Source organism: Rhinichthys klamathensis, unplaced genomic scaffold (assembly GCF_029890125.1).
Source record: "Rhinichthys klamathensis goyatoka isolate OS25496 unplaced genomic scaffold, OSU_Roscu_1.1 h1tg000258l_1, whole genome shotgun sequence".
Taxonomy (NCBI): Eukaryota; Metazoa; Chordata; class Actinopteri; order Cypriniformes; family Leuciscidae; genus Rhinichthys; species Rhinichthys klamathensis.
The window spans coordinates 348,774-364,094 of record NW_026606780.1 but is presented as its reverse complement, the minus strand read 5'-3'; the positions used below and the strand labels follow the sequence as shown (position 1 = coordinate 364,094).

General features: G+C 37.5%; 1 protein-coding gene across 2 annotated transcripts in view; it reads left to right on the top strand.

The window, feature by feature from the left end:
- tln2a (talin 2a) overlaps positions 1-15,321 on the top strand; it is a 66,011-nt gene that overhangs the window by 25,679 nt on the left and 25,011 nt on the right. For both annotated transcript variants that reach the window (XM_056267280.1, XM_056267281.1), the window contains exons 6-22: positions 103-255; positions 1,059-1,201; positions 1,569-1,696; positions 1,980-2,043; positions 2,170-2,274; positions 9,279-9,434; positions 10,104-10,205; positions 10,425-10,501; positions 10,840-11,020; positions 11,371-11,484; positions 11,628-11,736; positions 11,916-12,124; positions 12,386-12,484; positions 12,567-12,734; positions 12,828-13,122; positions 13,331-13,497; positions 14,582-14,710. In XM_056267280.1, coding sequence (XP_056123255.1) covers positions 103-255; positions 1,059-1,201; positions 1,569-1,696; positions 1,980-2,043; positions 2,170-2,274; positions 9,279-9,434; positions 10,104-10,205; positions 10,425-10,501; positions 10,840-11,020; positions 11,371-11,484; positions 11,628-11,736; positions 11,916-12,124; positions 12,386-12,484; positions 12,567-12,734; positions 12,828-13,122; positions 13,331-13,497; positions 14,582-14,710 — 2,399 coding nt within the window. The remainder of the gene's footprint in view (positions 1-102; positions 256-1,058; positions 1,202-1,568; positions 1,697-1,979; positions 2,044-2,169; positions 2,275-9,278; positions 9,435-10,103; positions 10,206-10,424; positions 10,502-10,839; positions 11,021-11,370; positions 11,485-11,627; positions 11,737-11,915; positions 12,125-12,385; positions 12,485-12,566; positions 12,735-12,827; positions 13,123-13,330; positions 13,498-14,581; positions 14,711-15,321) is intronic.

The window sequence follows — 15,321 nt, the reverse complement described above, 5'->3', positions numbered from 1 at the left end:
TTCAGTAAAACAAATCAGTAATTTGTCTATGTATACTTCTGCCATTATATACACAACACATGCCATAACAAGTCTATAACTATGTCTCATTTCTCCTTCCAGGAATCACAAACTATGAAGAGTACTCTCTAATCCAGGAGGTGGTAGAGGAGAAGAAAGATGAAGGGACGGGCACACTGAAGAAAGACAGGACTTTACTGAGGGAGGAGAGGAAGATGGAGAAGCTCAAAGCTAAACTGCACACAGATGATGACTGTAGGTAACACATCATCACCCATCATATGCAGATAGACATACTGAACTGCTAAATGGGCCACAATAAGTCAATAAAGTTTAGGTTTAGAATTTTTTCAGGGTTTATCTTTGCTTCCCTTTAGTCTCTTATTATATTTTATTATTCTTTTTATGTCTAAGTATTCTCTTATAAAAAAAATTTGTATATCCCTCTATATGTACACTACTGTTCAAAAGTTTGGGGTCAGTAAGATTTTTTTTTTATTTAAATTTTTATATATATATTTATTTTATAAATATATAAATTAATACTTGTATTCAGCAAGGATGGCTGAAATTGATCAAAAGAGACTGTAATATACTGTAATATTTCAAAAGATTTCTATTTCAAATAAATGCAGTACTTTTAAACTTTCTATTCATCAAAGAATCCTGAAAAAAAAAAATATCATGGTTTCCTCAAAAATATTAAGCAGCGCAACTATTTTCCACATTGATGATAATCAGAAATGTTTCTTGAGCACCCAGTCAGCATATTAGAATGATTTCTGAAGGATCATGACTCTGAAGACTGGAGTGATGGTAAATTAAAAATCTAGCTTTGCCATCACAGGAATAAATTACATTTTAAAATATATTAAATTAAAAAAGAGTGATCTTAAATTGTAATAATACCTCACAATATTACTGATCCAAAAAATGCAGCCTTGGTGAGCATGATCCCAAACCTTTGAACTGTAGTGGATCTTCTGAGAATAACTCTGTAAAAACAGTTTGATATATGAAAAAATATATAAAATATTTTATTTCTGTTTCTCTCACAGTGAATTGGTTGGATCATGGGCGAACGTTTAGAGAACAGGGAGTCGAGGAGAGTGAAACGCTACTGTTGAGACGAAAGTTCTTCTACTCCGATCAAAACGTGGACTCGCGAGATCCTGTGCAGCTCAATCTGCTCTATGTACAGGTTAGACACGACTCTTCTCTCTTACTGTATTTTATAATGATATGAGGTGAAAGCCATGATCGGTATCCAACAGCCTCATGTTGACCTAAATGATCTGACTCCACGGTTCTCTACTTGTCCGTTCAATATAATGTATATAGATTGAAATGCTGTAAATCTCTTATCGACATATGACCCTAAAAGCCTCTGAGTGCTGCACTACATGCTGTTATACACATTGTATCGATCTGTAAAGTAGTGCAGTCCCTATTACCTTTTTATAAGCTCTCCTTCTGTCAGGGACTCAGTTGCTGATCTGGATCATTTCTACTGTGTGATTTCTAAAGGCTTTGATAACAAATGTGTCATCCTGCATGTGTTTCTCCAGGCGCGTGACGACATCCTGAATGGTTCTCATCCCGTGTCGTTTGACAAGGCTTGTGAATTTGGTGGAATTCAAACACAGATCCAGTTCGGGCCTCATATAGAACATAAACATAAGTCTGGATTTCTGGAGTAAGACCAAGTCCCAGTACTTTCAGTTATAGCACACAGTATTTACTGCCCCTCTGCTTCATAATCAAGGGTGCTGCATTATTAAAAGCCATGAAATGATGTGTAAAATCTAGATATTGTAATGACCATATGGTCCATTCAGGTAATGAGCTTAACCAACTCGAATGAAAAGTGCTTAAATGCATTTAAATATTTTATGCGTATCATATAACTAATGCCAGTTTGCAGTTTAATGTATTGTTGCTTATCTTCTCACTTTGAATGTGAATTTCATTTCGTTCAGCTTGAAGGAGTTTCTGCCTAAGGAATACATCAAACAGAGAGGAGCAGAGAAGAAGATCTTTCAGGTGGGCCAGTTTATCCTGCACTTGGTTATACACTTGACTGTTTATCTTGAACTTCACTATTTGTAAGCAGAGATGAATGAGATAAATGAATGAATTAGGTGAATAAACGCTTCGTGGATTTAACAGGAACATAAGGCTTGTGGAGAAATGACAGAGATCGAAGCCAAAGTGAAATATGTGAAGCTTGCGAGATCACTCAGAACATATGGAGTGTCTTTCTTCTTGGTGAAGGTAAAATGCATGTGTGTTTGTGTTGTACTTGGTTATTTAAGCTATGTTTGTTACAATGGAATGTCCAGCCTTCCCAGATGATGATGATGATGATTATGATAATAATAATAATAATAGCTTAAATCTTATTTATAATGGGTTGTTTTGTGTTGTGTGTTTTTATGTGTTGTGTATGTACAACCAAAAATTGACTCTGCTTTAAATTTCCATGTGCAAGAAGGTTATTGATTAGAATAGTTGGTCGCACCTGTGATGGGCAATCAAATTTCTTGGCCAGGGCCACCCATATGGACACCTATTGTATTGAGGGTATGCATTGATGTCACTTTCCTGCCGGAACGTGCCCCCCTCAGGCTGAGTGAGTGGCAAAAGAGGCTGCGTGACTGGATTTAATAGGGGAAACTGCAAAAACGCGAGTAAAACAAACGATTATCAGTACATTATCCCGCTTATTGCACGGCTACTTGCCACATAAGTAAATAATTACAGACACGACATATTGATCGGAGTTGAAATATTTTATTAAGTTTTTAAACGCAAAGCTTCCGTGGAGAGAGCAGTTGCTAGCGCGGCAAGTTCAAACTAGACGGACATTTAAGAGATACGGTATAACGTTACAGTCATTCCTCTTATTACACAGCATTTCGCCACATGAATAATTATGGAGATAAGAGATATTGATTTCAGATTAAACTGTTTTAAAATCTTACCTGTTTGTATCTTATAATCAAACAGTGTACAAAACAATAGTCACAAAATGGCAGCAGCTGCGTTTGTATGAAACAATAGCGAGCGAGTCCATGATACTGGATGGCATAATTAAACAAAATATTGATTCGACTGAGTTTTAATATTTTATTAGCTCACCAAATGTAAAACTTCCACGAAGAAAAAACGTTCCTAGCAAGCGTATAGTGCTGCTGACTTCAGTAACCCGGATGAGCCCGAGTTATCTGTTTTCTGCGATTGTTATCTGGGAGTAACATACCGCTGCATGGCGCGATTGACCAATCAGAATCAACTATTCCACAGAGCCGTGTAATAAATATCATCATATCGTCCAGCCTTAACTTAAAACTAGGTTTTTTTTTGTCAGTGTTTGTTTAAAAACGTCAGATTTCTTGTCAAATCTAGTTGTACAGGCAATCGTATAGCTCTTTCCCGTTTTAGATTTGTTTTGTGTGTTTTTCGCGGCATTCATTTTTCTTTTTTTTTTCTTTTTTTTTCTTTATTTAGCACAACCACAAAACAAATAGATATTAAAACAATACATATGGATTATACAGGAGAGGTAAGAAACCCCCAAGGGCTTATAGTAAAACCTCCCCTCTGAATTTTCAATTAATACTACACCAAATTATTATAATAAATAACAACAATCATCACAATAATGACAGACAATGAAAGACAACACATATACAGAAATTTTAACAATCACACAAGTGTTTTTTCATGCTTGACTTAAATACTGACAATGATGAGCTAGTTTTAATAAAACGAGGAATAGTATTCCAAAGTGACGGTCCATCTATTTTAAAGGTGCTCTAAGCGATGTCACGCGTTTTTTAGGCCAAAACATTTTTTGTCACATACAGCAAACATCTCCTCACTATCCGCTGGCTGCCTGTCCCCTGAACACACTGTAAAGAAACGCGATCTCTGTAGACACCCCAGGCTCCACACACAGCAACAAAAACAAACTGCGGCGACCCGCTCCCCGAAACATAACAAACTGTTCCAGCCAATGACCGACAAGAAGGGTTTGGGGGTGTGTTTTGGGGGGTTAGTGTGCAGATGAGGAGGAGGGAGGGTCTAGCTAGCCTCCGTTTTGTTTGACAATAGTTCGAACGTCAACAAGAAGTGACGTCACCCAGGATCGCTTAGAGCACCTTTAAGGAAAATTAACCAAGAGTTGTATGACAATAGGGAAGATGAACATTCATTGCTTGTCGGGTTGGATATGAATGGACATCCGAGTTAATTAAAAAATAGTTATTAAACACTTTTGGGAGGCTATGATTTTGAACCATATATTTGTACATAAAGGTACATGTTTGATAGATATTTATGCTGAAAATAGATAAAATATTTAATTGCTTAAACAGAGGAGCCGATGGTTCACACCAACTAGATGTTGTTGCCAATCTAACAAACTTTTTTTTTATCAAAATGATTTTTTGAAGAGAAGAAGGATAATTACTGGCCCAAACAATGTTACAGTAAGAGATGTAAGGATATAATAGACTATAATAAAGAGTTAAAAGACAGGATTGATTTACCAATGAACAAACGTTTCTAATGATGCCAAGTGACTTCATGATTTTTACACACACATAATCAATATGGTTTTTCTGAGAGTTTTTCATCTACTAATACCCCTAAAATTGTATTACTGTAACTTGATTGATTTCAATGTTGTTAATAAATAATTTAGCATCTTCTTTTAAATACCTTTTATTTTTATTCCTGAAAACTATATAATTTGATTTTTCTATATTTAATGAAAGTTTGTTCATCTGAAACCACTTTGCAATATATAGTAGAACATCATTAGCTTCATTCATCAAAGAATCTAAGTTTGCATGTGATATGACAACAGTAGTATCATCTGCGAATAGAATGGGCAATGCAGATTCAAACATCCAAGCTAGGTCATTTATATAAATGAGAAACAGGAGTGGCCCAAGAATAGATCCCTGAGGTACACCACAACATAACTTAATTCTCTTGGAAGTACTGCCATTTATAAATACATATTGCTCTCTATTAATCAAGTAATCTATAAGCCAATTGATTACAACATCCTGAAACCCATAACGGTAAAGTTTGGAAATCAGAATTTCATAATCGACTGTATCGAAAGCCTTTGATAAATCTAAAAATATACCAACTGCAAACATGTTGTTATCCAGTGCTGTAGAAATCTTGTCCATGAGTTGTAACAAAGCCATATATCTTGAGTGTTGTTGTCGAAATCCATATTGATGTTTATATAGGATCTTGTTGTCATTAAGATGTTTTAACATTCTTACATATACCGGCTTTTTCAAAACTTTAGAGAAACAAGGTAAAATAGAGATCGGTCTATAATTATTGAATAGGCTAGGATCCCCTGCCTTGAATAAAGGTATAACCTTTCCAATCTTCAGATCTTTTGGGACTACCCCACTTTTTAAAGAAAGCATAAGGACATGAGTTAATGGCTCACTAATTGTTAATGCCACTTTTGTTTAAAAGCTTTGCTTTAATTTCATCATGACCTGCTGCGGTGTCATTCAGGTTATTTATAATGCCAAGCACTTCTCTGGATGTCGGAGGATCAAAATTACCCATTACGGGAAAGCAACCAATTTTTTCAGCAAGATGTCTACTAACATTGGCAAAGAAATCATTAAATCCATTTGCTATATCAGAATGATTGATGAAAGAAATACCATCTTTAGTAAAATTAGTTGGAATTTTAACAGAACCTTTTTTTTTGTTAAGTAATTCATTAATGATATTCCATGTGGATTTTATATTGCTAGCAGACTCTTTAAGTTGATATGAATAATAATTTTTCTTTGCTATATGAAGTAGGTGAATAAATTTATTTTTATATTGTTTGAATGTATCACAATTATATGGATTTGGATTTTGAAGAAATTTTCTATATAATTTGTTTTTCTTTATTGAGGACTTCAATAATCCTGAAGAGAACCATGGTTTAGTTTTGTTTGACTTGCCTTTATACTTAACTAGCGGAAAACACTCATGAAATATAGAATTAAATGTTTGAAAAAATAACTGGTAAGCCAATTCGGCATCATGTTGAATATAAATATTATCCCATGTGATGTGCTCAATCATGGATTTAAAACGATCTATATTTACTTCACTAAACTTTCGATAGCTTGGTTTATCTGCAGTCATTCTTGAGCTACCACTAATTCCTGAATTCAAGTTAAATATGGGGAAGTGGTCTGAAATGTCCTTGCACAAAATTCCTGAATTGGATTCATAATCAAAAGAATTTGTTAAAATATTATCAATCAGGGTGGCAGTTTTGTTTGTCACCCTGGTTGGTTTACATATAAGAGGATGAAAATAGGATGAAAACAATACATTTAAAAAATCAGCTGTTGGAGCATGGCTTCCACTTTGAAAAAGATTGTTGAAATCACCAAGTAGAAAACACAGTTTGCCTTCATCATTAATAACATCCAAAGCAGCAGAAAGTGCATCATTGAAACAGTTAATATTACTGTCAGGTGGGCGGTAAATACATCCAATAATAACATTTCTTCCGCCAAACTGAGAGCAAGAGAGTATTTCCAAGAACAAAGATTCAACATTACTTTCGTCAGAGTTTAGCTTAAGATCCTTCCTTAATATGAACTGAAAATCATTGTGCACAAAAATAGCAACTCCACCTCCCATCTTATCCTTTCTACATGAATGAACAGAATTATATTGAGACATGTTGTAGAAATTTATTGTATCATCCTTGACCCATGTTTCTGATAAAGCAATAACAGAAAATGTGTGATTTATGACAGACATAAAATGAGTTAATTGATCGTTATTTTTAGGTAAACTACGTATGTTAAGGTGAAATGTAGAAAAAATGTCAGACTTACTTGTGAAATTGCCAGATAAACTGCTGAACTCATTTTCACTATAATAATTACAGGGACGAGATTTATTGTGTGCATAATTTAAGTAAAAATTCGTATCTGGGTCACATGAATCAATATTATCCATGTACTTAAATTCATTTAGCTGGTATGGATTAAAAACCCGATCAGAACAATTACATTCAACATCTATATTATGGAAGTAATATAGATGTTGAATGTAATTGTTCTGATCGGGTTTTTAATCCATACCAGCTAAATGAATGTTTATGTCCTTTTATGTTTTCTTCAGAGTTTTTCATTGTTATTGACAATGGGTGCCCAAGTAGTCAACATTAGATTATTGACTGACTTCTTTAGTCTTTTCAGTCCGTCCTCTGGCGTTGGGAGGCAGGCTGAATGATAAGTTTGTCGTATCGTAAGAATGCTATCTCCCCTCGCTCTCTTGCGGCCTCATAGCTGGGATGAGTTCTTTGCGTTTTTTTCCGAACGGCATCCGAATAATCCTCGTTAATGTACACATTCGTTCCTTTTAGATCTTTTGCTTTCTCCATAACCATAACTTTATCTTTAAATCTAAGGAACTTTGCGACGATCGGCCTGGCTCTCTCTCCCGCTGATCGCCCGGTCCGATGCACCCGTTCCATCTCAATCCCCGTGATATTGAGCTTCTCAGAGAGTAGCTTCCGTACCTTGGCTTCTGAGTCAGCCCAGCTCTCGTAACCAGACTCTTGGATCCCGTCAATCACTATGTTGTTTCGTCGGGACTGACCTTCCAAGTCCATCCTGGGCAAAACTGAATTGATATTTTCACGAATCATTGATATATCTGAAACAAGATCTGAGAGCTTCGTGGAGGATTGCTTATCTTTGGCGATTAGCTCATCCACATAGCTTTTGCGTGTAGTGGAGGCTTTCACGCAATCCACTTATTTCCCTTTTGTTATGTCCCTCGATCATTATTGTCAGAAAGTTCTTGTAGCTTCGCTCCTGCTGCTCCAGCAGCTCTCTATAAAACATTTTCTGCTGTTCCATCAGCTCACGCACCTGGGTTAGAGACACATAATCGTCATCTCCGCTTCTCCCTTTCGGCGGCATGACAGCAAGTTTTAGTTATTAAAAGTAACTTTGTGCTGATTTCCCGCTGTGAGGCTGCAGTCAGATGGCTTGGATCCTGATCTGGTGTTTGGATCTTGCAGAAGCTTTGGAAGAAGTGTGAACCCTGCACCGCAGTCAGAGTCTGATGAAGGGAATGTTCACTCTGTGCTGTGACCATCAGAGCAATGAGACTGGATTCATTATATCTTCTGAATGTGTGTCACTCTCCGTCTTCCAGATGAGTTTGCTCGGATGTTGTATGAGTATGTCGCAACTGGCCTTAAACTGACCCGTCACCTGGTTAACACCATTTTCAAGATATTTGATGTGGATCACGATGATCAGCTCAGTTACAAAGAGTTCATTGGTATAATGAAGGACCGTCTGCACCGTGGAGGCAGGGTAAGAAAGAGGTGTAGGGGAAAAAGAGGTACATCATTCTGAAAACAAATGTTGCCGCTCGGTCTTTTTGCCACTTAGTGGGCGTAACCGCAGTCACTCCGGCCGACGGTCGAGTGCATACCCTCTATCATGCGTTTGCTTCCAATCATATTTCTGAATCAGCTCACATATCGTAAAGGTGTTTTTGAGATCAGCAGTCCTTAGTCACAATGTCAGTGTTCTTTCATACCCAAGTCCAGAAATTCTCTTCGATGTACATGTTGCCATCAATTGTTCTCATGAGAGCTTTCATCATCCGAGAGGAATTCCACCTCCAGAATTCTTCCATCTCTTCCACCCCCCATTCTTGGCTGGTGGTGGTCTGCATGACTCATGGACTGATTACAATTCAGCTCTGCTTGAGTTGTAAAGTTAAGGTGGAGCAGATGTGCTTGTGCCTGAAATAAAAATCTTAAGTGTCTGATTTTAGTTTTGTTCTGGCTTTTATTTATCTCTTATGACCAATATAATTATTGTCTGTATTCATAAACTCAAACTGTTTGCAGTTTGGCTATTTATTTATTTTTTGGCCTATAGTGGTAAATGCATCTTTGCAAAAAAGCTAAAGTGAGAAATATTGGCACAACTCGGAAACTTAGACAGGCAAGCAGAGCTCAGATCATCCATCTGCTGACAGCTCTGAGAGAGAGAGGGAAAGTACAGAAACAAAAGAAAGACAGTAAGCTTTTGAGAATCTGAGAGGATACTGGAAGAGTGTTATGTGGAATAAGTGTAAAAAAAAAAAACATTGTCAGCTGTTAAATACACCAGCAGGATTTTGGTAGATCATTTAAATTGTTCTGAACCTAAAACTTTTTATTTTATTTTGTGTTGATTTTTGTTTCTTAGGAAAAAATGAAAAGTAAAAATAAGCTGGTCCTAAGGCTGCTGGGTATAACCAAAGAATCAGTGATGCGAGTGGATGAGAAAACCAAAGATGTGGTTCAAGAGTGGCCACTTACTACAGTGAAGAGATGGGCCGCCTCACCTAAGAGCTTTACACTGGTACTTGTATAACAGACATTGACTTCTAGCTGGCTCAAGGGCTACTGGAAGTGCTTTTTTCTTATATTCACAACTGTTGAAAAGTTTGGGGTATGTAAGTTTTTTTTTTTTTTTTTTTTGCTCACATAGGCTGCATTTATTTGATGAAAACAGTAATATTGTGACATATTATTGTAACTTAAAATGTCTATTTCAAAATAATTGAAATGTAATTTATTCCTGTGATGGTAAAGCTGAATTTTTAGCATTATTCCTCATTATTCCTCATTATCTTCATTTAGCATTATTTTTAGCTGAATTTTTAGTGTCACATGATCCCTCTGAAATCGTTCTGATCTGGTGCTCAAAAAAACATTTCTTATTATTATCACAGTTGAAAACAGTTGTGCTGCCTGATATTTTTGTGGAAACCATGTTATGATTTGTTTCCAGGATTCTTTTATTGATTTAAGTTCAAAAGAACAGCATTTATGTAAAATATAATACTTTTGTAACATTATAAATGTCTTTTCTGTAACTTTTGATCAATTTAACATTGTCTTGCTGATTGAAAGTATTAATAATAATAATACTGACCCCAAAGTTTTGAACACACACACACACTTTATACCCATTATTTATTCTCATTCTCATTCAAATCTGACAGCCTGTGTTCTTCTCCATATGAAGGATTTCGGGGAGTATCAGGAGAGCTACTACTCTGTTCAGACCACAGAGGGGGAGCAGATATCGCAACTTATTGCTGGCTACATCGATATCATTCTCAAGAAGGCCTGTATTAACTCCTTTATCTGCCTTTCCTTCATGAAATAGTCAACAATCAGTTGTCCTGTGCTTTTCCTGATAGATATTCTCCTGGATTATGAAGGGTTTTTTGTATTACAGATTAACAGTGTTCAGATTACAGTTTACACAATGTTACAGTAAATACCAGATTAAACCTGAGTCTTATGTGTAAATGTGTTTGTTTTTGAATGTTTGGCCCTACAGAAACAAAGCAAGGACCGTTTTGGTTTAGAGGGAGATGAGGAGGCCACCATGTTGGAGGAATCAGTTAATCCGAAAAAGTAAGACATGTACACATTTTGAGTCCGCAGTGATAAGAACCATATTTCCTTTCAAGGTTTTGTAATTTTCTGCCAGTTGTCTTTGGAAATACTTTTGTAATCAGACCAGTGTAGCAATACAGGAAAATGACTGTGGAAAAACCTTATCTCAGTTTCTATTTATCTAGATTGAGCTGAGGTTACCTGTTCCACACACAGTAATATATTCAGCCTGTTTTTAAAGAGTGCCGGCGGAGTCTCCTCTTCTTGAATAACCCCTGTAGTACAAATACAAAATGAACTTTTGTACCTTTCTTTGTCATTTCATTTATCTTTTTTTCTCTCTCTATCTTTCACAGATCTACTATATTGCAGCAGCAGTTTAACCGTGCCGGACGGGTAGAGCATGGCTCAGTGGCATTGCCTGGGATCTTGAGGTCAGGTTCTGTCGGCCCAGAAGAGCTAAACATGGGTACCATGCCCTCTCCACAACAACAGATCACTACTGGACAGATGCATCTTGGGCATATGCCACCACTGGTGAGTCCACATATAATATAATATAATATATATATATATATATATATATATATATATATATATATATATACAAATGCTCACGTTCATAGAAGCTAATTTAATTGTCCATTATTTAACCTCATATTGGCTATAGACCACCTTGCTGTCTAGATATCAGCATCAGTCCCTTCATAACACATATTGGTTGATCATCAGTTTTTCAGCTGTCATAGTTTAGATATATTAGATGTAAAGTGCTCTGGGTGTACAGTAGTACATATGAAAGCGCTATATATAAATGCCTCATTCATTCATTCATTCATATTAGTGGATGAATGTGTAATTATTGCCATCCTTAATGTGGCAATCAGAGCGCAGCCCAACAGGCTCTTGTGGGAACCATTAGCACCAGTATGCAAGCGGTGCAACAGGCACAGGAGGACCTGGAGGAGGTGGAAGAGCTGCCACCACTTGGAGATGATATGGTAAGAAAATGCATGTGTGACACTTCACATTTACTCTCCTGTACCTATTACCAATATTTTATTTTTAAATTAAGAACTTTTTTTTTTTGGGGGGTTGATATAGTATAGTGAATGCACACAACTTGTATTTGTATTTATTTCAGGCTTCTAAAATGTGGATTCAGAACAAGGTGGATGAGTCCAAGCATGATATTCACTCTCAGGTGGACGCCATTGCAGCTGGAACTGCCTCTGTGGTTAATCTTACTGCTGGTAAAACCTTGGCTGTATTAAAACTGATTACATTAGTAAGATGTTTCACAACACTTACTATACAGCTGTATTGTAAATACAAATGAAAAACTTGACACACCCTTCAAAATGAAAAGCCTTACTCTTTTACATTTTTACATTTTGAATGTACATCTGCATCTTCCTATTCCATTTCCCAGGTGATCCGACGGACACAGATTATACAGCGGTTGGCTGTGCGATTACCACCATCTCCTCTAATCTGACGGAGATGTCCAAAGGTGTGAAGCTGCTGGCAGCTTTGATGGAGGATGAGGTGGGCAGTGGGCATGACCTCATGAGGGCTGCCAGGACCCTCACTGGAGCTGTATCTGACCTGCTCAAAGCTGTGGAGCCTGCATCAGGAGAGGTGCGAGCAAAGGATGTCCTACAGATAATCATATCTGTCATTTTGATGGATTGTGCTGTACATTTTCTGTACAGTTTTTGTTTTTCCAAACATAATATGCAGATGTATGCCATTTCTGTACGGTTTTGTCTTGAGATACACATACAAGAATGCATGTCAATTTGATACATTTGACCAATTCAACTGCCTATGCACGACCATAAAGATTTTGAGTGACATGACTATGTTTAATAGTGTGTGTGCATGTGTTTTCTCATGCAGCCACGACAGACGGTTCTGACTGCAGCCGGCAGCATCGGTCAAGCCAGTGGAGATCTGCTAAGACAAATTGGAGAGAATGAAACGGACGAGCGCTTCCAGGTACACAGATGTCTTATGAAATACATGATGTACATTTGTGTTTTTGAGTGTTGATCACCCTGTATGTGTGCGTGTGTTTCAGGATGTTCTGATGAACCTAGCTAAAGCTGTGGCTAATGCAGCAGCCATGATGGTTCTGAAGGCCAAGAACGTGGCACAGTTTTCTGAAGACAGCGTCCTGCAGAACAGGGTTATTGCAGCTGCGACCCAGTGTGCCCTCTCCACTTCACAACTAGTGGCCTGTGCCAAGGTGGAGTTCACCTACATGTGCTTCTAATCCAGATTGATTAAAAGAAATAAAACTGTGGATAACCCTTTTTTTGTTCATGTGTTTGTGTGTCAGGTTGTGAGCCCCACTATCAGCTCCCCTGTGTGTCAAGAGCAGCTGATTGAAGCAGGGAAGCTGGTGGATCGTTCAGTAGAAGGTTGTGTGAAGGCCTGCCTGTCAGCTACCAGTGATGGAGAGCTTCTCAAGGCCGTCAGCGCAGCAGCTGGTATCGTCACACAGGCTCTTAGTGACCTACTCACGCATGTGAGGAACTACGCCACTCGTGGGGAGCCCATCGGACGCTACGACCAGGCCACGGACACCATCATGACGGTTACAGAGAATATTTTCTGCTCCATGGGTGATGCTGGTAAAATAAATACATCATATACACCACCGTTCAAAAGTTTGGGGGTTGGCAAAGCTGAATTTTCCGCAGCCATTACTCCAGTCTTCAGTGTCACATGATCCTTAAAAAAAACCTTACTGACTTTTGAACAGTAGTCTACCTTGTATAATTTATTTGCTTAGTTTTTCTAGGCTGTGTAATAGTAAAGATTTACCAATCTGTTCCGTAGGTGAGATGGTCCGACAGGCACGGGTTCTTGCCCAGGCGACATCTGACCTGGTGAATGCCATGAGATCAGATGCTGAGGTGGAGGTGGATGTGAACAACTCCAAGAAGCTTCTTGCAGCTGCCAAACTGCTTGCAGATGCCACCGCTCGAATGGTCGAGGCTGCAAAGGTGGGTTTAGCAAACCTTGGCCCGCATTAGAAACATATGACTACATTTAAGTAAAATGTATTTTCTATTCTCCTATACCAGTGGTTCTCAACCCATTTCACTCGAAGAACGTATTCTGCTGGAATTGACAAAACTGCTTGCTTTAAACCTTTTTTTATGAGCAGAAATAGTAGTAGTACACATAAATTAATCTTTCATACATTTTTCACTCCAGATGTTTTAAGAACTGTATGTTTTTCAATAAAAACAATAGTTATTCAGGGACAATAAAAATAAATATGATTTAAGTTTACATCTTGATGTTTTTTTTGTTTTTTTTTTACATTTTAATTTAAATTAAAATGTAATTTAGTTAGTTTACTGTACACTAATGTTCAAAAGTTTTGAGTCGGTAAGATTTTTTTCTTTTAAAAATAAATGAATACTTATTTTCAGCAAGGATGCATTGAATTGATCAAGTGACAGTAAAGACATTTTATATTATTACAAAAAAAAAAAATGCTGTTCTTTTTTTAACTCTCTTTATCAAAGAATCCTGAAATATTTCTTAAGCAGTAAATCAGCATATTAGAATGATTTCTGAAGGATCATGTGACACTGAAGACTGGAGTAATGATGCGTAAAATTCAGCTTTGCATCACAGGAATAAATAGATTTTTAAATTGAAGTAATATTAGTGTTTTACTGTATTTTTAATCAAATAAATGTAGCCTTGGTGACCATAATAGACTTAAAAATTTAAAAAAAAATCTTACTGACCACAAACTTTTGAGCGTTAGCATATTAATAATTTATTAACTGAAATACTTGTAACGCATCCTGCTGCCCCCTTGGAAGTTTGCTGAGGCCCCCTAATTGGCCCCGCCCCCTTGCTTGAGGACCACTGTTTTATACTAAAATCATAGCTATCAAGAAAATCATACGAATTCTTAAGTATTTAATAAATTGGAGACATATTTTCTGCACTAATCTAGCATCCCTAGTTCTTTTTTGCATCTTCGGTTTAGCATCTCTCTGGTTAATAAAGCGGTAAACTAATAGATATCCAATAGACTTATTTACACGTCTGTGTGTGTGTGTTTAGGGAGCTGCTGCATACCCTGAGAATGAAGACCAGCAGCAGAAGCTGCGGGAGGCTGCGGAGGGGCTGCGTGTGGCCACCAACGCGGCTGCACAGAACGCCATCAAGAAAAAACTCATAACAAGACTGGAGGTCAGGCCATGCTTAAAAATATTCTTGTTTGCCGTAACCCGACCGACCCTGTCAAATTAGGACCGACCCAATTATTTATTTTTTTCCCCTTTTAGTCCGACCGACTTGCCGGTTGTAAACTTGCATTAAGACCGACCGATTTTTTTTTTACTCTTCAAACAACTAATACAAATGCAATAAAATAATATACATTTATTATAGTAAGTATTGTGAATATAAATTGCGTAGGCTACGTTCTTTCTTTTAAATAAAAACCCGTGGCGTCATCTATTATGATTATGTTTACACCATTGGTTTACGCATGTCACACTATGGCCTGTGCGTTCGCTTCGTTTCATTCACTGTCAATGGTTCGCGCTCGGTGATGATGGCTGCGGCGCGGCTGCTTGTGAAATACGTCTGTATGAGCCTACATTTAGTCGCTCATTATTCGAAATTCTTAATGGTCAAATAGGGAATCGATGTTAACGGCCTTTTCTCGGAGCCCGTCCAGCTCGTCATGACATGCCCACCGCGAACGCGCGTCACACAGCAACTGCAGGCTCTGACAAACAAACACACATAAGTGTGGGAAGCCAAACACACCGAAAGGGGGACGAAACGGCGCGGTG